The following is a 22,384-nucleotide window of genomic DNA, read 5'->3' on the forward strand; positions in this document are numbered from 1 at the left end:
TTGTGAATAGTTTGCATAATTGGTTAACAATGCGATTAAGTTGTTTGATAGTTTCGTTCGGTTCGTGTGGTTTTGTGGCTTCGTTCGTTTTGTTGTTTTTGTCATGAGCGAACGAGGCCGAAGTTGTGGGTTTGGGTGAGAGAGCGAACGTATTATTTTCACCACAGAGGTGAGCAAAGGGAACTAAGGGAGTCGCTTCACAACATTGGTAGAGTGGTTTGGTAACAGGAGAACTTAATCAGAGTGAATAGAATTTCACTTCGATTAACGATGTCATTCCTTCCCAGCATTTAATGAAGTGGATGGATTAATCAACCGAAGTTTGGATGAGTATCATATCATATATTATTTAATTTGCCTTGACTGGGATAAATCGCTAGGGATATGCATATCTGTGCGTGGGATTCCGTGACTGGGTAAAATTGAATATATATTAGTGGTATCGTGGTTTAACCGTGCCTATTGTAATCCGAACTCGGCAAGAACTTCATATGAAACTAGTAAGTAATAATTTGGGGGCAAAGCACAATAGAATATAGTATGTCCTTTCATGTCTTTGTAATACAACGCAATGGATTCTTTATGTAGAGAAAGGGTCTTGAGTTCTCTTAAACGAATCTGGTAATTAGTCATTTCTGTAATTGACTGAAGTCATTATATGTTGTTGCTTGTTTGACCCTAATGAGTAACAATATTTGGTGCCGTGACCAGGATATGTCGGCAGTATATTTGGTGTTGTGAGCCAAGTTGGTAAAAGTCTGTAGTACTTGTCCGCGGTATATATGATGTCGTAAGCCAGTTTGGTGAATCTTTAGTATAAGTCCGCAGAAATATGTTGCCGTGTTAACCAGGTTTGTGAAATTTGTGACATTTTTCGATAATTTCTTAGTTTCGAACGCTGATCATATAATAATTCTTTGGTTTAGTCACATGTACAATTAGTACCGTTGGTGACTCTATAGGACATTTACGCAGGGTTTTCTTGCTATTAACTATGTTGTGTTGATGTTTTGCTGGATAATGCCTGCCCTCCCTAACCTTGTTGTCTCCTTTTGTTGTTGCGCGTTTCTTTAAATTAGTATGCGGTATCCTGCCTACATGACCAGACGTGGTTAACCCGTCTCCTTTTTTCTCTTTGTGAGGTGCCGCAAGAAACATTAAATTTACTTTTTTTCGCGCCATTTGTAGGTAAGAGGGTATTCAGGCTTAATAAAACAGTTTTGAATATGAAGTTTAATTAAATTAGTAAAGCCTTGTCCTGCTAGCCTTAAGCCCTAAATTTGGTTTTGTTATTTTCCCTTACTTTGAATTAAAGTAAATTTTCTCTCTTTAGACTATTATTTCTCGTTTAACAATTTAATAATGAATCGTAAAGTAGCTATTGTGGGACATTCTCATGTCACCCATATGGAGAATTGTTTTCATAATGGTAGATCGGCATTATTGGAACCCTTAGAATATAAGACATTTGGTAGACCAGGGGCTGTTACAACCAACCTTATGACACCTGGCCTGATAACCGAACTTAATACCTATGGGCCTAGTATCACTATCTTGTTCATAGGTAGCAATGACTTAGATGTACCCGGAGATAACCCTAACCTGGTGAATAGTATTCACAAAATTATCTAGGATTGGTAGAAAGTCTACGTACAGTCAATAATTCAGAGGTTTTTATTATGTTAATAGAAATATGTAAAACACCATCTAGAACCTCTGCCGAAAACTATCAAAAAAGAAAAAACTATTTAAACAAAAAATTAAAGCGAGATACAAGAGTTAGGATGATCCCTACTTTATTATCAGAATGTGATTTAGCAAGAGATGGGATTCATTTTCATCATAATAGTTACAGGGTGTTGGCTCAACATATTTGCGTTGAGTCAAACAAATATGTGAAAAGTAAAGGGTGGTAGGAGGTGAGTAGGATCGTGGTTACCCCGTCCTTCCCCTTCAGATTTAGGGCTGGGTTAAGTATGGCCTGCACATTCCACTACGCACGTATAATAAAATTTCTCCTTTTCATTGATTGTTTAATTTGGGAGAAAATTATTGGGTGATGAGTCACCTTTGTGAAAATTTGCTGATTTAACTTTTGAACCCAGATATTATAGTTGGATGCATATTTATTAATTATTGAAAATTTGAATATATTATATTGTATTTGTATTTTCTGAGTTTGGTCTTGTCACAATGGAGTCGTTGACGCGTAGACGTGGCGGTTATAAATCCGTTATCACATGTTTTATTGGGATGATGACCGAAGTGATCGGTTCAACTGATATTGATGCTATAATTTCCCTTAGGGATTCTATTTTAGATAATTTGAACAAAGTTCTTGTTTTGGATGAACAAATTTTGGATTCAGTTAAAGAAGAAGAAATGTCTGATGAAATGATAAATAAAGCTGAATATGCAAGAGACGTCCGTACACATATCGGCAAACTCAATAGCTCTATTACTAACAATTTTAAGTTACTAAATCCGCTAATGCAACCACCGCCATTACCTACAGCCAGTATTAGATTGCCCAAACTGGATCTTCTGCATAACTCTGGAGATATATTAGAATGGCATTCCTTCTGGGAACTATACCATGTGTCAGTACACCTGCGGAAAGACTTGGAACTAATTCAGAAGTTTTCATATTTACGGAGAAGCTTCGAAATTAATCTCGGGATTTAAATTTGAGGCCGCCAATTATCCACAAGCTGTAGCTCTTCTCCTATCTACTTATGGAAAGAGAGATGAGATTAAGCATGTTCTGGTGAGAAGATTGCTAGAAATGGAGTCTCCTGCTGCCAATTCTGAATCATTGCAAACTTTTAGGGCTAATTTTGAATGCTCAATAAGATCGCTTGAAAGTGAAAAGCTGGAATTAAATGAGCTTTATACTATTTTGCTCTATACCAAATTGCCTCAAAGCGTCAGTGAGACTGTGAAGCGTAGGTGTGGAGACGATTGGTTGGTATTAGACACCTTTAAGAAATACCTAGAAGAGGAAATTTGCAATCTAAGAACTTTTGTTTCAACTGATGTGAATAAAACTGAAAAACTGTCGTCAATATCTACATTCACAGTAAATCAATCCCAAGCTGTTAGACAAAAAACCAAGGGAAATGTGAATAAGTCCAGTTATCAGCAATCCACAAGATGTGCTCTTTGTGATAACGAACATTGGTGGAAACAGTGCAAAACTTACGCAACCAGAGATGAAAGGTTGAATCGCATCAGAGCTTTACAGTTATGTTTTGTGTGCGCTTCTAAGAAGCCTTTTAGTGTGGACTGTGACAAACCAAGTTACAATAATGGTTGTAAGATGAGACTTCATCGCATCTTGTGTGATAAAGACCAAACAAGAAAGCAAAGCGAGAATAAACAAAGTGGTGTACAAGTGGGAACGCTATCAGTAAATGAGCAGGACAAACCAAATAAGTCAGGTAAGCAATCCATATTACCAACAGCAACAATTCCTCTGAAAGGGAAGAAAGGTCGCATGGTACGACTTAGAGGGCTGTTGGATACTTGTGCCGATAGAATGTTCATTAAAAGATCAGCTCTAGAGAGACTGCAATATAGGTCCAAAGGAGTTGAAAAGATAGCCTTGAGAGGTTACCTAACTAGTAAGCCTGTTCATGAATAAGAGATGATAAGCGTCGCCATACCGCATAAAGATAAGTTGATAATAATGGACTGCATAGTGGTAGATGAGCTGCCAGAATATGCGAAGAAATTCGATGTTAAGAGGAGTTTGAAGTCGTTATGTAAAACTATGATCAGCTTGGCTGATAAAGATTTTGATTTGCCTGTTGAGAATCAATCAACTATTGAATTGTTAATAGGGGTTGATAATGTTTATAATATTTTGCATCCAGGGTTCAAAAGGGTTAGAAACTTAATATTGCTGCCGACCATATTCGATTATGTGGTGACAGGCGCATGTAGTGCTCCCCCCACTAGGGAGACTAATGTGACAATTTTGAAGCTAGCTGTACAAACTGAAGAAATTGAAGCTACTCATAATGAAAATCCCAAGACTGATCTGGACGCATTGTGGAGTTTGGACAGATTGGGAATAGATTGCAGTGAGTTGCGAGAACAAGACCAGAGGGTCTTAAAGGACTTTGAGAGCACTATAACCTATTCTGAAATTGATAAACAGTATGTTGTGGCGTTGCCGTGGAGAATCAATAGATTCATATTGATGACAAATTTTGGTTTAGCCATGAACAGACTTCGACAGGAGAGCATCAAGTTTCAGAAGGGTGTGGATTACTTGGATCATTATCAGAAAATCTTGCAAGAGCAAGAAGATAGATGATTCATTGAGAAGGTGATCTATAATAAATCTGATGTGGATTGTCATTACTTGGCACATCATGGAGTGCTTAAAGACAGTGCCACTACTCCAATAAGAATAGTGTTTGATTGCTCATCAAAACAAGGTTAAGTCTGAATGATTGTCTATGGACTGGACCACACGTAACGGCTGATCTACTCAGAGTCCTGCTGCAATTTAGAACTAACACCTTTGCTTGTATTGGTGATATTACGAAGGCATTTTTAATGGTACAGCTACGTGAAGAAGATCGCAATTATACACGTTTTTTATGGTTGGAAAATCCAAGAGATCCCAATAGTAAAGTAATAGTATACTGATTTAGAGTAGTATTATTTGGAGCTACATGTTCACCTTTTCTTCCAAATGCAACCATCAAGCATCACTTGTCCACTGTGGTCTCGTGGTTACCCCGGTCCAATACAGTGGATGTAGCGGAAAGATTGAAGAGAGGTTTGTATGTAGATACAGTGGTACCTCGACATACGAAAGGCTCAACTTACGAAAAACTCGAGATACGAAAGCAAATACGAAAAATTTTACAGCTCTACATACGAAAAGTTTTCAAGATACGAAAGGTTGTTGCTGTAAAGTCCCGAGATTCGCCCGGACCACCGAGAACAATTTTAAAACTCCCGCGCCGCCAACTGAGTAAACTCGCCACCATCCTCCCTCCCTCCCATTGGTTCCTGATGCTAGTCACCCCATAAGGTCCTGCTCTCTTATTGGTCAGCATCTACCCCTTGTGCTTTAAGTATTCTATTGGTAAAAGGATGCTGTAAATTGAAAAACTTATTCATGCAATACATTTAATAAAAAAAAAAAACATTAGATAAAGATAGAATAAAGAATAGAAATGAATGGTTATTATACTGTTTGGTAGTTTCAGTAGTTGAAGAGAGATAATGAAAATTTATGGCTTACTGTGCAAAGTGATTGCTTGGCAATCGTTCGATACTCGTAAGTGCTGGATGTAAACAGAAGTTTGGAAGCTTTTTTTTGTTTGTTTATGATAGTTAATGGTTACTTAATAATTATTTGAAATGAGTACATGCAATACATTTAATAAAAAAAATTGTGAATTAGATATCATAAAATATAAAATAAATCAGACTGCCAACAAATACGTATTTTTTAGAATTCTTCTTCTGTTTTATTATTACGTTACGTATACGTATGTTTCATTATAGCTCTCAGTAACTCGCTATCTCCATTAGGTAAAGATAGAATAAAGAATAGAAATGAATGGTTATTATACTGTTTGGTAGTTTCATTAGTTGAAGAGAGATACTAATGAAAATTTATGGCTTACTGTGTGCTAGGAAAAATGATTGCTTGGCGTTCGTTCGATACTCGTAAGACGGGTAAGAGCTGAATGTAAACAATCGATTGGAAGGTTTTTTTGTTTGTTTGTTTGTGTATTATAGTTAATGATTAATTAATAATTATTTGAAATGAGTACATACTGATTATTTATACATTTTATTGGCATATTCTAAGCTTTTAGCTTCTTAGGTTTAGATGTCAGAATCAAAGACTAGGCTACAGTAGCAACCGCTAACATAGGCTAGGCTTATTGCTAAGGGACATATGCTAAAGTCCTAATATATGCAGTAAAAATGGGGTTGAACATTACATGCAGTTGAATATTACTCAAGTATGTACAGTATTTTTCCTTTTTGGAGTCATATTTCTTCCGTCGGGTCGGCGTCGTAGCCCTAGAACATGTGTTTTGGGCCTGGAAATATAATTTACTGGGGTGTTTTTGGAGGGCTTGGAACGGATTAGCCATTTTACGTGTAAAATGTGGTCCAAGATACAAAAACTTCATGATACGAAGGCCGCCTCGGAACGGATTAATTTCGTATCTCGAGGTACTACTGTAATTTGCAATTTACGGCTAATAGTGAATCTGAGTTAATGGATTTATACTTTAATGCCAACAAAATTTTTGCTCAGGCTCACTTATATTTGAAGGAGTGGGTTAGCAATAGCGAGTCTATACAAACTATTGCTGCTGCTTATCAAATTGAAGCCAAACAAAAACAAATTCATAAAGTATTGGGATTGAATTGGCATATAATTAAAGACGTCTTAACTATCAATCCAACTCATATCAATAGATCGAGTCAAACAAAGAGAGAGATTCTCAGTACCTTTGCCCAAATATACGATCCATTGGGATTGCTTCTCCTGTTACTATGAAAGCAAGGATATTTTTGCAGAAATTGTGGAAGCAACATCTGGATTGGAACAAACAACTCACCAACCCGCTACAAGAGGAATGGAGTGAATTATGCAAGGACTTAGAGAAGTGTTTTGAAATATCTTTTCCTAGGAGTGCTAGCCTGGGAACTGGTGATACCTTGCACATATTGTGCGATGCTAGCGAAACTTCATATGGTTGTGTGGCCTATAGAGCAAATGGTGAAAGCTCTAATATAATTATGGCATAGGGTAGAGTGGCGCCCATCAAGGAATTGACAATTTTGAAATTGGAACTAATGGCATTGTTGCTAGGAACAAGAATGACCAAATTTATTATAGACTCCTTTGATGAGAAGGAGTTAAGACAATTATATGTCTGGTCAGACAGTAAAGTCGCCCTTAGCTGGATTGTGTCCAGTAATGTTCTGCCTGTGTTTGTGAGAAACAGAGTAATTGAGATTAACTCTTTGATTCCGGGGTCAGTCCTGTCTTACGTACCCTCATCAGTGATTGGTTGACACAAGAAAAGAGGACTAAGGTGTTAGCAAAAAACTCCTTTTGGTGGGAGGGACCCCCTTGGTTAAAAAATCACACTCTGCCAATTGATAGGTCATGGGTGGGGTGTACACATATGCAGGGTGAACAGGACATTGTGGTCAATGTTGTAGGGGACATAGATGCAACACGCCTGCTGGATTGGGAAAGATTCAGTAGAGCTGACAAGGTCTTTAAGACCATAGCTTGGATAATGCGATTTATAAAGAATTGCAAACTATCAACCAATGACAGAAAAACTGGTGGTTTGACTCTGGAAGAGTTGCAAGAAGGAAAGGTCAAAACAATTGTTCTCGTGCAGAGAGAGTACTTTCCAGAAGAATATAAAGCCCTGAAGAGGGAGGAAACAAACCCAAAATTGACATTAATTCGCCAGTGGAATTTGTTTTTGGATATAATGTAATGAGATGTAGAGGCAGGTTGGAACACACGACTGCCTGAAGAAGTCAAATTTCCAACTTTACTGCCAAAGGGTTGTGTTCTGAGTAAGTTAATAATAAGACGACATCATGTGATGCAAGCACACATGGGGGTGAACGCTACTGTAGCTAGTGTAAGACAGGAGTTCTGGATTCCACAGCTGCAACAACTAGTCAAGAGCGTGTTACATCGTTGTGTGTTCTGTAAGAAAGTTCAAGGAAAACCATATAGAACTAATGTAATACCCCCATTGCTGGAATTCCTGGTACAACGGAAACAACCTTTTAGCGTTACGGGGGTGGATTACACCGGGGCTTTATGGATAAAAGAAGGGAAGCAAAATCCAGAGAAGGTGTATGTCATACTATTCACATGCCTGATCACTAGGGGTATACATCTGGAAGTAGTCAGAAATCAGTCCGCTGACTCATTCCTCATGGCCTTCCGGAAGTTTAGCAGCCGTAAAGGCTTTCCTTCACTAATGTTGAGTGACAACGCCACTACTTTCGTAGCAGCATCTGAATATCTGAAAACGATGGCAGATAGCCCCCTTTTTCAAAACCATCTGGAGAACATCGAGTGTAAGTGGAAATTTATACCAGCAAGAGCACCTTGGTTTGGTGCAATCTGAGAAGGTAGTCGGTCGAGCTCTTCTCAGTTATGATGAATTATCCTGCATTTGGGGGAATTGGAATTTGTTATAAATGACAGGCCACTAAGCTACACATCGGGGGACCTTGATCAGAAGGAGATTTAAACACATAATCACCTGATCTTGGGTAGAAAATTAAGATCCTTTCCCAAGGAAACAATTAATTGGGAGGAGGTATCTGAAGATCCATTGTATAGTAAAACTGAAAATGTAGAAAAGAGATTCCTTTACATATCCAGATTGTGTGATCAATTATGGAAAAGATGGGAGCATGAATATTTGATTTCTTTAAGAGAGACTCATCGAATTGGAGTCCAACATAATTCTTGGCCCAAAATAGGAGATGTCGTCCTCGTACAATGAAGGGCCAAGAAACAAATGGAAGTTGGGTCAGGTGATTCAAGTGCATGTGGGGTCTGACAATGTAGTTAGAGTAGCTACCCTTAAAACCTCCCATGGCCAGATCATGCGTCCCATTGTGAAATTGTACCCATTAGAGTTGTGGCAAGAAGTTGAGACTCCTAATCCTGCCAAAATTCCTGAAGGCTGCTCGGGTGGCTGCAGAAACTAGAAAAGATTTGATTCAAAAGGGACTGTTGTAAATACTAGTATATTATAACTTTTGGTGGCGGGGAATATGTCGTTACTTACAATAACGACATGGAAAATCAATTTTTATTGAATATCTGTGTTCATGTTGTATATGGAAAATGTTCCTTTATATTACATGGCGTTAAGTGGAAATGTGCAGGTTTGTGTACAAATGAATGTTTTATTTATATTTAATTGTAATAAGCATTGTTACCAAGGAATATTGTCTTGTGAATAGTTTGTATAATTGGTTAGCAATGCGATGTAAGTTGTTTGATAGTTTCGTTCAGTTCGTGTTGGTTTGGTGGCTTTGTTCGTTTTGTTGTTTTTGTAGAGCGAACGAGGCCGAAGTTGTGGGTTTGGGTGAGAGAGCGAACGTATTATTTTCACCACAGAGGTGAGCAAAGGGAATGGAGGGAGTCGCTTTCCAACATTGGTAGAGTGGTTTGGTAACAGGAGAACTTAATCAGAGTGAATAGAATTTCACTTCGATTAATGATGTCATTCTTTCTAGCATTTAATGAAGTAGATGGATTAATCAACCGAAGTTTGGATGAGTATCATATATTATTTAATTTGCCTTGACTGGGATAAATCGCTAGGGATATGCATATCTGTGCGTGGGATTCCGTGACTGGGTAAAATTGAATGTATATTAGTGGTATCGTGGTTTACCCGTGCCTATTGTAAACCGAACTCGGCAAGAACTTCATATGAAACTAGTAAGTAATAATTTTGGGGGCAAAGCACAATAGAATATAGTATGTCCTTTCATGTCTTTGTAATACAACGCAATGAATTCTTTATGTAGAGAAAGGGTCTTGAGTTCTCTTAAACGAATCTGGTAATTAGTAATTTCTGTAATTGACTGAAGTCATTATATGTTGTTGCTTGTTTGACCCTAATGAGTAACAATAATTGATAACATGTAGCCTAGCACTGATACGTCTTTTTAACATAAATGTAATGTTAAATAAAAGAAGCTACAAAATTGTTTCAGTCAACTACAAGAAATGAGGAATTACCATAAATTCATGCAGCAGCAGCAGATACTTTTGAGTAAAAAATCCTTAATTGTTTTTCCTTATAACTCGGCTCGTTCATAGATATTGTTAGCATTGTATGATAACCACCCTAAAATTCTTGGCTGAAAAACGGTCTCGAGAAAGAATGATGAAAAACGAATACTTCCTCATAAAAATAAAGTGAACAGATGTTTTATCAATCAGGTGATTTCTGTAAATAAGTTGTATTACGGTCCGGGAGAGAGGGAATGTGAGACGGAACAACGTGCTCCACCTGCCACCATCCTCTCGCTCAACTGTAATTTGTTAATCAAGATGCACCACTCTTGGGGTTCCAGCATTAGTGAATCCACCATAATGACATCAATGATATTGATGCCAGTGACTTACCGAATAAGGTGACAGCCAGAGCTGTCTCCTTTCTAATTAAGGTCAATGCAAAAATAGCATTTCCACAAATTCCATTAAAGAGATGCTAAACCAAGTTAAATCATATCGTATCTGGCTAAAACGCACTTTATAAAAATCAAAAGTATATACTGATATACTTACGTGTAATGAAGTAACATGTAGCTTAGTAACAGAGTAGGTGTGGCCCAATAAAGTTGACAACTTGCCGTAGTGAACAGCGAGAGACGCAATTTTCCCGCCATTGCGTCTGGCTGTTCCATTCACCACCTCGAAAAGGCAGCTTACATTCAACAATAATAGCAATATCCTATTTCGAATATAAACGGTGTAATTCGCATACAGTAAATTATTAAAACACTTTTCAGTTACAAATGTACAACCAGATATCCTTTTATTTACCTAAAACTTACACACAGTGTAACTATTCAACAGAGCCTTATATATACGGCTCTGCTATTTAAAGCCCAGGACGCTGTTTTGCCATGCACGAGCACCTCAGGCGGGTGGACAGATGGAAAAAAACCGAGCACAGTCAAATAAATCATGTTTCATAAAAAAGCTTATTTTGAGGACTACTAAAAGAAAATCTCCTAAACAATCCAAGATAAGCAATGCATACCTTGATTTTTGTATTCCAACTTTGGAGATGACGGAAATGCTGTGTGAAGAGGGTTGATATCATTGATGAGTGACGTACCACTCATGGATGCTTCCATCATTGTAACTGCAACAATAGCATCTTGCAAAGTGACCTCCGACCTCATCATTAATCGTGCATGGCCCTGACTTAATCGGACCAGACTTTCAAGCAACCTGAGAATAAATATAGCTCATCTTTATTCAAATGACAATAACTAGACCCATCAGTGGATGAATTTCTAAACAGAAAATTTTATTTGTGAACTTAAATTTTTTTACTTTTCACTTCTATTCTAAAAGAGCACAGACAATCATTACCAAAACTACCAATGATGCAAATAAAACATTCAAATCAATATTCACAGATTCATTTAAAAATCCTATTTCTGCTAGTGCTTTAATGCCAGACTTAACGCAAACAATGATAAACAGCAGCACATGGTAGCAGAGTAAAGGCTAACATTGAGTGATTGAATTATGTCTACTACAGCTGGTGTTACAACATCTAGGATATTGATGCTGCAATAAAATAAAATAGGAAAACAAAAATATATAGAATTCTTAAAACAAGTTTCATATAGCAAATACATACATACAATACATCAAACTTATGCAAGGTTAGGTTCAGAACCCCTTGCACAAGGTGAGGATTCACATAAGTTTGTTATGGTCACTAAAAATGCTTATTTCTAGGGTTTAACTTATAAATACGGTCAGTTTAAACACTAAATATGGTCCTAATCATGCTCCCAAAATATTAAGCTAACTTTTAAATGTAAATAAAGTTACTGTAATTTCATTTAAAAGTTAGCTTAACACATTACCCTTAAAAAGAAGGTATGTACGTTTACTAATGTTACCCCTAATTCATGGGATGCCCTTTTCTTTTTCACTCATAGAGTAAAAGTTTTTTTTTTCTTCTTTTTTCTTTTTTTTTTGCATCCCTAGGTAAACTTTATATGTCACAGTCATAACAAAGGTACAATTCAATAAAATAAAGAAAGCGTGTCCATTAATGTTCATAGAGGGTACAGGTAAAATTCAATCAATTTAAAATTAGTATGTACGTACTGTACAGATAGAGACATTCAGAGAAATAAGTTATAAAAATGTGTGAGCGCTAACTATGTGAGAGAGAGAGGAGAGAGAGAGAGAGAGAGAGAGAGAGAGAGAGAGACCTTACAGCTAGTTCGGGTTGCCCCAGGTCCCTCGGTGTGCAGCACCTCTAATGTCTACCAGAGAATTGCTAATGCATCTTCCGGTATATTTTGCATCTTCCAATCTTGGATGGCCTGGGATGCAGCTTAGAATTTTGTCGAGCTTATTCTTAAACACATCTACGCTCAATCCTGAGATGTTCCTCAGATGAGCTGCCAACACATTGAATAGACACTGCATTATCTATGCTGGTGTAGTGGATTAATGTCCTGTGTGCTTTCCTTTGTTTTCCTGGTATAATTTTGGGCACTTTTAATCTGCCTCTGCTTGCTCTTTCCGATACTTTTAGCTCCATGATATTTTCGGTAATTCCTTCTATCCGTTTCCATATCTGTATTATCATGTAGTGTTCTCTTCTCCTTTCTAGATTATATAATTTTAAAAATTGTAGTTTTTCCCAGTAGTCAAGGTCCTTAACTTCTTCTATTCTAGCTGTAAAGCACCTTTGTACACTCTTTGTGCAATATCCTTTTGGTAGTGTGGGTACCATATCATATTGCAATATTCAAGTGGACTACGTACATACATTTTATAAAGCATAATCATGTGTTCGGCTTTTCTTGTTTTGAAGTGCCGTAACAACATCCCATTTTTGCTATTGATCATTGCATAACATGTTCCTATTCAACATCAGACCAAGGTCTTTAACTGCTTCCTTATTTGTGATTGTCTTGTTATTAGGTCCCCTATATGCATATAACATTCCTTCTTTATCTCCATAATTTATTGATTCAAATTTATCTGAGTTAAATACCACCCTATTCACCTCTGCCCATTCATATATTTTGTTTAGGTCTCTTTGTGGCGAGTTTCTATCTTCATCACAATAATTTCTCTACTTATTCTTGTGTCATTGGGGAAACTACTCACTACCGAGTCTTTAAAATTACTGTCTATGTCTGCAATCATAATAACAAAAAGCAATGCAGCTAAACTTCGTACCCTGTGGCACACCGGATATTACCTTAGCTTCATCCGATTTCTCATCGTTGGCAATCACTATCTGTTTTCAGTTTAAAAAAATTCTTTTAACTATCTTCCTACTTTGTCCTCAATATTATGTTTTCTAATTTTCTTCGCTAATATATTATGGTCTACCTTGTCGAAAGCTTTTGCAAAGTCTAGGTACACCACACCTGCTTCTTTTTCGTTTATCATATTTTTATATATATGTTCTCACAGTGGACTAACAGTTGGGTTTGTGTACTTTTTCCAGGTACAAAACCATGTTGTCCTATATTAAACAAATTATTTTTCATTAAATGTTTCATTATATTTTTCTTCATTACCCTTTCATACATTTTCATAACATGTGATGTTAGACTCACAGGCCTGAAATTACTTGCCTCTAGTCTTGATCCACTTTTGAAAGTAGGGGCAATATATGTAAGTGTTTACATAATAAAAATATGGAATGTTATTCCATACGTATATATAAAAGACTAAAACTAAAGAGGTCAACCAGATTGCTTGCAGGAATGTGATCAGACCAGAGACGATAAAGTATGTAGGCTAAGTTGACATGCCGTCACCTGTAGTCATTCAATTGTTTATAAACTTTAGTCCCAGCTTCCTGCTTGAGACAAGCACCGTGACCTATAGCTCAAGCGGCCTACGTGATTAGTAACTATGTCATCTGATTGTATGTTTGAGCTACTGTCTGCTCCTTTATGACTTTTAACCGAGATGGTAGACAGGAACAGAATAGAGTTAGCTATCGTCATTAGAAGACCTGTATCTCTTTACCTAAGCTTTATCTTGTAGAGAGAATAGAATTAGCCATCATCATTGGCAGAAGCGATCAAGCTATCGTCATTAGAAGACATGTACAATCATACCTGATCTTCACCATGTAACTTCAGAAGAATATATGTATTTTTATACTTCGTGTTTTCGACTAGAACCTCACCTCATCACCGAATCATCATTAGTTTAACACATCGTCGTCATAACCAAAGAAGATAATACCGACTTCGTAAGTGATCTACAAACCCCAAGACACTCCAATGAATATGGAAGTGCAATACCAACCGACTTAGCGCAAGATTATCGCAAGTCTAACATTACCTCATAGGGCGCCTTATTATACAAGGCAACAGCCCTAAAAATGGTGACAGCGTACCAGAAGAACTCTACAACTTCTCCGAAGAAAAACCAGAATAATAAATCATGTATCATCAGAAGTCAACGACGACAAAAGCAGCAGATTCTTCAAGCAACCTAGTATCATCGTTTAGAGAGCGACTTCAGAAAACAACAAGATCTCTTCAACGACGACGAAAGCAAGAGATTCTTCAAGCAACTTAGTATCATCGTTTAGTGTCCTTTTCCTACGGCAACGCAAGCTTCGTCTCTCATTAGAATCATTCAAGAAAACATCGTTATTGAGCGTTTCCGGCACTTCAAGAAACAAACCGAACGCGTCTGCAGCATCGGATCTTCAAGGGCTCGAATCATTGAAACAACGCGCACGGGGAAAACTGAAGCCAAACCAGGTCACCCGCTAAAATCAGAAGGAGGACCAAGGCCGTGTGTCGTTATCGGAACACCGTAACTTCCCACAAAAGCAAGCTAAGTACAATTTTTTATTCATTTGGAGTAACTTTGAGTGTTTCCTTTACAGGTCGAATTTCGTTATTCCTGTGGCTGAAGTTACGAGACATTCTTAATCTTACTTTTTTACAGAAATTATCTACATCATTGAGATTTCACTACTGCGAGTTTTTATCTTTGAGTGTCTGTTTCCAGAAGTTCTACTGAAATATCATAATCATATACTATGTTAATTTTATCATTTTGGGTGATTATTAATCCTTTACATAACAAATCATATTAAACAGTGAATATGCGTTTACGCAGTGGATGTCTGTATTTATACAGATGCATGGATAGGGTCGTTAGGCACCGTAGTGATTAGAAAACACACAAAAACAAGTGGAACACCCGTACAAATCTAGATAAATTAGAGGTAACACTATTTCGGGTCATGACAATAAATGCTTCTTTGCAAAGTCCCGATCGCAGTTTTAGCCTTGAGTTTTTTGAGTTATATAAAATATCGAACCTCAAAGACTCGACTTCACTTTAAAAATACGGCTGGATTGCAAGGAATAACATGTCTGTAAAAAACTTTCATCAGGTTAAATGCGCTGACCAGGATCCCTCACTATTTCAAATTTTAGCAAAGAATGAAGTAAACAACAACAAGTACAAACATTTAATATTGAATGCAGTAGAGATAACTTGTCTTAATAGTAATCGCTCAACTCCTAATAGTTTGTCATTCATACGTTCGTTGCTTTACACGTAACCAACAACAGAATGCTAAAAACACACAATGCGTTGCCGATGGTAAACAGTAGCCCTAAATATAAGAATCAAACAAAGCAAACTCGGGTACTGTGTCATCCAGTCAGACGGTCAAGGTCAGTTAAATCTGCCGAGTGTTCAAAGCATAGCCACATTCCACATAAGCAACTTCAGCGGAGAGGGAGAGCGATGTTGAAAAAATTAAAAAGGAATTTCCCTATGCAGCACACGACCGTATCAAGTAATCAGAGCAGGTTCTCGTTTTTTTTAATACATAAGTTATTATAAATACTGATGGATTAAGCCCGACTGTACATGCCGTAAAAATTAGAATATCTTGTTTTATTCCTTTAGTACACGTAATATCCTGTATTTACGGACTCACCGTCTGTTGTTCGAAACTTCCCTAATGAGAAGTCCGGATAAGCGAGCGCTTACAGATACCTCTATAGTTATAAAAAACATTGATCTGTATCTAGTGTAATTGTAAGATATCCATCTAGGGGTATACAAAATATATTACCTCATGCAAAATAAGGCATGTTTATCAAAGGAAAATTCTATAAACCTTCAAACATATTAAAATCCGTTTTGAACAACAAAAAAAAAAAAAAAAAAAAAAAAAAATGAGTTAATCAAATAATAACTTATATAGAGGAACTATACATTTGTCTCATCAATCGTAACATTGTTCAAATGACCCAACAGAATTCTCCCACAACTGCAGTCGCATTTTGCACGCAAATCTCGAGACGCATGCACCCTCGAATGTCTTAGTGCGTGTAAAAAGACTTTGCTGGGATCTGAAATTTTGATCCTTCCCGACACTCTGAAATATAACGATTTCCGCGAACAAAGCCCTAGACACGGTTGACTCGCAGCAACAAGTTAATCTAGTAATCCACAAAACCTATACATATAAATATCGCATTTTTTTTATTGTTGCTAATTTTTAATCACGCCCAATCAGTTGTAGATGAATCTCTTATACTCTATCTAAAGTAATATCCGTAAAGTCATTCAAGCAGAGGTGATTCAGCAGAAATTTTTTTTTATCCTTTATCTGAATAGTACCAGGAAGTTTCTCCCCTAGCGAGTGATCTCCGGGGAAAAAACGGATGTAATTTAACACAAAATACGGTCTAAGGACAAACATAAAGCTATATACGTACCTTCGTATAGACTCCCAATGCAATTTCAAAATAGAGATAAATGACGAAGTTGAAAAATGTTAGTAATAGGAGTCATTAGGAAATCAAATACGCCCATATAATTTTTCCCTCAAACGTCATGCCATAAAAGACCGGACTTGGCGTACCTGCGTAGATTCTGTCGCTTAAACAAGGAAACGACTCTCGATAGTTTCCAGTGCCATGTACCCACGACATCTTATCTCTGTTAGGTTAGGATAAATTTTTCACCAGCTTGGACTTACTTAAAGGCTTTTACCTGATACCATTACCTAAGTGATTGTACCTCATATACCGTTTTCAGCACACTCAGGGGACATTATCAATTTTTACGTATGCCTCCGGCTTACGTTGCGCCCCAATTATAATATAGTGTTTGGAGACTTTTAGGGGATACCCTACATGCCTATATGGTTGGTCTTGTAATCTTTTCTAATACCTTAGAAATACATTCACATAAACTAGAGCTAGTGCTACAGAGACAAAGACAAATAATCTCAAGAGTAAAATATCTAAATGTGAGTTTTTAAAAACCAAACATGTTTATCTAGGTTTTATGTGTCTAGTCAAGGTCTTAAAGTAGTCCATGGTAAGGTGTCGGCTATTCATAACTTCCGGTACCTATTAACGTAAAAAGGGGATACAGCACTTTTGTGCTGTAGTGGGTATTACAATCGTATGTAAATATGTAACTCTTCAATCATGACAGCTCCTTTAACAGATCTTACGAAGAAGAGCGTAGATTTATTATGGTCTAAAAAGTATCAACAGGCGTTTGATATCTTAAAAGCGGAATAATGCAGCTCACCTAACTTAAAAATCCCTGATTTAAATAAGGAATTTTTTTTTTTTATTGCAACAGACGCCTCAGACCAAGGGGTAAGAAGGGTACTAATTCAGTAATATGATAAACAGTTCTTTCCTATAGCTTTTTATTCACGTAAACTAAAGCCCTCTGAAAGTAAATATGCAGTAATAGGCAAGGAAGGGCTAGGTATCTTTAACTCTCTAGTACATTTTAAGTTCATAATCTATGGCTATCCTGATAAAGTCCTTACTGAACATGAGTCCTTTACCGAGTTTTTCAAAGGCTTTAATCACAGTCCAAAAAGGAACTCGGTGTCAAATGATCATTCAGGTTTTGGAGCCAAGTTAAGATATCTACCTGGGAAAGCAAATATCATAGCTGACGCATTATTCCGCAATCCCGCACCATACTGCAAAGAACCATTAATTAGACTAAAAGATATAGAAACATCCGTGCCTATTGTTAAAACCATATCTAAACAAGAAAATTCCTTAACCCAAGAGATCGCGAGCATTGAATATCTGGGTTGGAGCGCAGAACTGTTACAAACTGAACAAAGCAAGGGTCAGCAGCTAAGCAAAAACAATAAACACTTCGAATGAAACAGGGTCAGCGGCTAAGCAAAACAATAAACACTTTGAGCAGGAACCCTAAAGCAAAAGTATATTTAAAGTATGTGTATCAGAATAATGTAATCAAATGTAATATTATATGTAGGTCCGTGACGAGGAAAACCCGAAGAACACAGCAGGTGACTAACGACCAGGTAGTAGTAATAATCTCTTTCATACCAATGGTCCTAAACTGGTTGCATTCCGTCATCCAGGGTTCTCTATTATGTCACAGAAATCCAAATCATTGTTTTACTGGCCTACGATGCTTACAGATATAAAAAGCACATAACTAATTGTAACACGTGTCATGAAAACAAGGGATACACTAAGACACCTGTCAGTTTAGGGGCCTATCCTATGTTCCAAATCAATCCTTGAAAGAATATACGTAGAATTATTAACAGAATTACGAGTCTGACAGAGGGAATAAACACTTCTTAGTGTTAATAGTTCCTTGACACGTTATATAGAATTAATAGCACTAAAAACAAACACCGCAATTGAGTGCGCTAGGAATATTTATGAGTGCTAAATCAGTAAACATGGAATTCAACACATAATAATCTGTGACTCGGGTGGTGTAAATCAATAATAATCTCCATAACTCGTTGTGTGAATTCCTATCCATTAAGAAAACCAATAATATATTTTATCACCCAGTCAATCGGTTTGGTAGAATAAGAGATAAATAAGAAAGTGTCAATGTCTTACGAGTTACAACTTGTGATATTGGATCCGAACTGGATTATAGCGGTTCTCGCGGTTTTAAATACCTTTATCATTCATATCTTGTATCTGTAGAAATGATACCGCAAGTAGCCTTATACGGTACGCCGCTAGAACACTTTTTCACATATTCAAGCCAACCATTAATTTATCAAATATATATAAAAAATATATAAATAAATATAAAAAATAAAATAAATATGGATACAAGTGGAGTCAGTATAATACACTCCGTAAGAAGTCGGAAGGGTTACAAATTATAATAAAAAAAGGAATCACGATAAATCAATAAGCAAAACGTAACCATAGTTAATTAAATATCCAAATATATATGCGTAAAGATTTGAACTCTAACTTAACGCTTTAGTAATGACAAATAAGCTAAAAGTTCAAACACATATCAAAACCTACTGACATATTGTCTGTCCCGGTGATTTATGTTCGTAGTCAAAAAATAAATAAATAAATAAATAAATAAATAAATAAAATAAAATAAAAGAGATTTTAAAGTCAGGAAGTCTAGAAGTGAAAATGTATATCTATGGAATAACCCTATATGAATCTTATACAGGGCTAATAATATATATAGAATTTGTATGGAAACCTTTTTCATTAGTTTGAATAAGGAATATTTAATTAACATAATTACATTTATTTACAATCATGCAGATTTCCAACATGAAACTAATATATTGTTCAATTTTGGTACTGTTTTTTTTTTCAGACATTCTTCTCATGTGGGTGGAGAATTAAAACAAAAAATATCATTTGAAAATACTAAAGTCGTATTTAATTACAGCAAGTCACGTAACTCTTAGCTGGCTGAGAGCAATCTCCTGCCAAGTGACGACGTCATCATTGCCGATTCATGATTCATCATTGTTCCTTCTAACCTCAATAATCTGCTTGCACAGGCTTCATCTGTGTGTGTCGTCTCATGCTTGCAAAGCAGGTTGCTGGAGAAAGGAATGCTTAGCCCGAACTTCTCATGGGCAAGGCAGACGTTAGGTACAAGTGTCTATCCGTATGCGCAATGCAACTTTAGTTAAGGAGTTGCAATCATTTTAAAATTAATAAACAAAAATAAGCAAATAGAATTTCTATAACATCAAAATGGATTAATTTTTTCTGAACCTCATAGACAATTAGAGTCAATAATTTAGCTTATGACATTGGTAAACGGACATTTAGAAGTATCAAGACATGTATATGAAAAATTTACTTGCAACATTAGCCTATGACAATTCAAGTAAATCACATTCATGGGAAAATGTCACATTTTCTTGAAAAAAACCCAAAGTTTATATAGAAATTAGTTACATAGTGGGTTCTTTCGTTGCATCTCTAGCCTATTAATAGAGTTTTTAAAATTAACATCAGAGGATGCGCGCGAGAAAATTGAATATGAAACTTTTGTTAGGGGCACATAGGATCAGATTTTATCACAACTTAATTTCAGTTAGCATAGAGAAATACAGAATCATGATTAATATTCTCTTTGACTCTTATGTTGCCTGGCAATCTTACAAATAGCTCCGTTTTCCACTTCTTTGTCTAGTAACTTACTACCAGTAATATAGAATTTTCTTTGGGATTCGTATTTATATCTGTTTATTTTTTTTAATTATGGATATTTTTACAGTCCTCATAGACCTGGATAGGTTCACTCATTATTAATGCGATGGATAAAAAAGTTTGTACAGCTCTCTTTTGAATTCCACAAATATCAGCGAATTCATGTGGGTTAAGTCTGGTCTTAATGGCTCTGTCACGCCCGTATTTGATGTCGTCTGAATTTACTTTGCCCTCGTGACAAGTATAATTTCACTTGCAGGCAGATTAATGGAACCTGGTTACAGTATCCTGCAGTACGAGAGTTTCACATCGCAACTTTAAAAAATCGTTCGTCGCAGCGGACGACTACAGTCAAGTAACAACCACCTACAATGTGAAAGGAATTTCTTGGACTTCTTCGACCGACACCCGTATCCCGTCGTTAATCTCGTTTTAATGCGGAACGCTCCGGCGGCTGTCGGAAATCGACTACAAAAGGGACATACTTCCGACAATTACGACCCGAAGGATATTCAACTCTACTTTGCTGGCGAAGGATTCGTGCTGGGGGTGATTTTATTCATCGCGAACGTATTAGTGTGGCTTAAGATGCAGAGAACAAGTATGAGCGCAAAATAGAACGTTGGACCCCGCCCCGGCAAATTTTCCCCTTGTTGTAACCATTTGGAATTGGCCCTTTCATTTGGCTATAGGTGGTTGTCTGGAACTGTGTAATGGACGAAAAGTTGTTCGAACGCTAGTTAAATGTGTAGTAGTATAACCTTGGTCATGTATCCTATATATAGAGTATCACGTATCCTATATATAAATGATCATAAATAACAGAATCGAAATATATCTTTGCGTGTACGCAATAGGAATCTATTTAAAGTGCACATATATTAATCATAATTATATGAATCCATATACATATGTATAAGCAAATCAGGTAGCCTATAATCAATCTGTTACCTTTTATCTTACCAATAACTGCAGATATATAACAGTTAGCATAAAAATCAACGAATCAATCAGCATAAACATTAATAATTTTATCAATTCATATATGAAATTTTTATCAGTTAAAATATGATTTTTATCATGTTAATTTTTATTTATGCAATTATCAGAGTACATTAGTATTTTCTATAGCATATGTATCTTAGTGAGATGAAGTGAAAAACTGTATCAGTATATATCATGTGATCACTATTATTTACGAATATCATTATAACATATTGTGTCTTATATCTTATTACTTGAATCTGTATTTGTGTACACCATGAATTTTTTTTACTTATAAGTATTTTCTATTTATATATATATTCACATAGTGTCTGTATCACACTCCTTTAAGTCAAATGCAAGTCAAGTTTGAGTAATATTCAGTAGTTGGTTTTGGTAGCTGACCGAGCTTTTATGTAAGTGTTTACATAATAAAAATATGGAATGTTATTCCATACGTATATATAAAAGACTAAAACTAAAGAGGTCAACCAGATTGCTTGCAGGAATGTGATCAGACCAGAGACGATAAAGTATGTAGGCTAAGTTGACATGCCGTCACCTGTAGTCATTCAATTGTTTATAAACTTTAGTCCAAGCTTCCTGCTTGAGACAAACACCGTAACCTATAGCTCAAGCGGCCTACGTGATTAGTAACTATGTCATCTGATTGTATGTTCGTGTGTTCGAGCTACTGTCTGCTCCTTTATGACTTGTAACCGAGATGGTAGACAGGAACAGAATAGAGTTAGCTATCGTCATTAGAAAACCTGTATCTCTTTACCTAAGCTTCATCATGTAGAGAGAATAGAATTAGCCATCATCATTGGCAGAAGCGATCAAGCTATTGTCATTAGAAGACATGTACAATCATACCTGATCTTCACCATGTAACTTCAGAAGAATATATGTATTTTTATACTTCGTGTTTTCGACTAGAACCTCACCTCATCACCGAATCATCATGAGTTTAACCCTTAAACGCCGACTGGACGTATTTTACGTCGACATTTTTTGTCTCTCGGGTGCCGACTGGACGTATTTTACGTCGACATACAAAAGTTTTTTTAAAAATTCGCGGAAAAATACTTTTAGGTCTACCAGCCGAAAACTCTTGAAT

The 22,384-nt window shown here is 36.4% G+C and overlaps 1 protein-coding gene across 3 annotated transcripts in view; it reads right to left on the reverse strand.

The window, feature by feature from the left end:
* LOC135201684 (DNA helicase MCM9-like) overlaps window positions 1-22,384 on the reverse strand; it is a 722,480-nt gene that overhangs the window by 103,732 nt on the left and 596,364 nt on the right. For all 3 annotated transcript variants that reach the window (XM_064230820.1, XM_064230819.1, XM_064230818.1), the window contains one exon: window positions 10,821-11,014. In XM_064230820.1, coding sequence (XP_064086890.1) covers window positions 10,821-11,014 — 194 coding nt within the window. The remainder of the gene's footprint in view (window positions 1-10,820; window positions 11,015-22,384) is intronic.

The sequence above is a fragment of the Macrobrachium nipponense genome, chromosome 28 (genome assembly GCF_015104395.2).
Source record: "Macrobrachium nipponense isolate FS-2020 chromosome 28, ASM1510439v2, whole genome shotgun sequence".
Classification (NCBI taxonomy): domain Eukaryota; kingdom Metazoa; phylum Arthropoda; class Malacostraca; order Decapoda; family Palaemonidae; genus Macrobrachium; species Macrobrachium nipponense.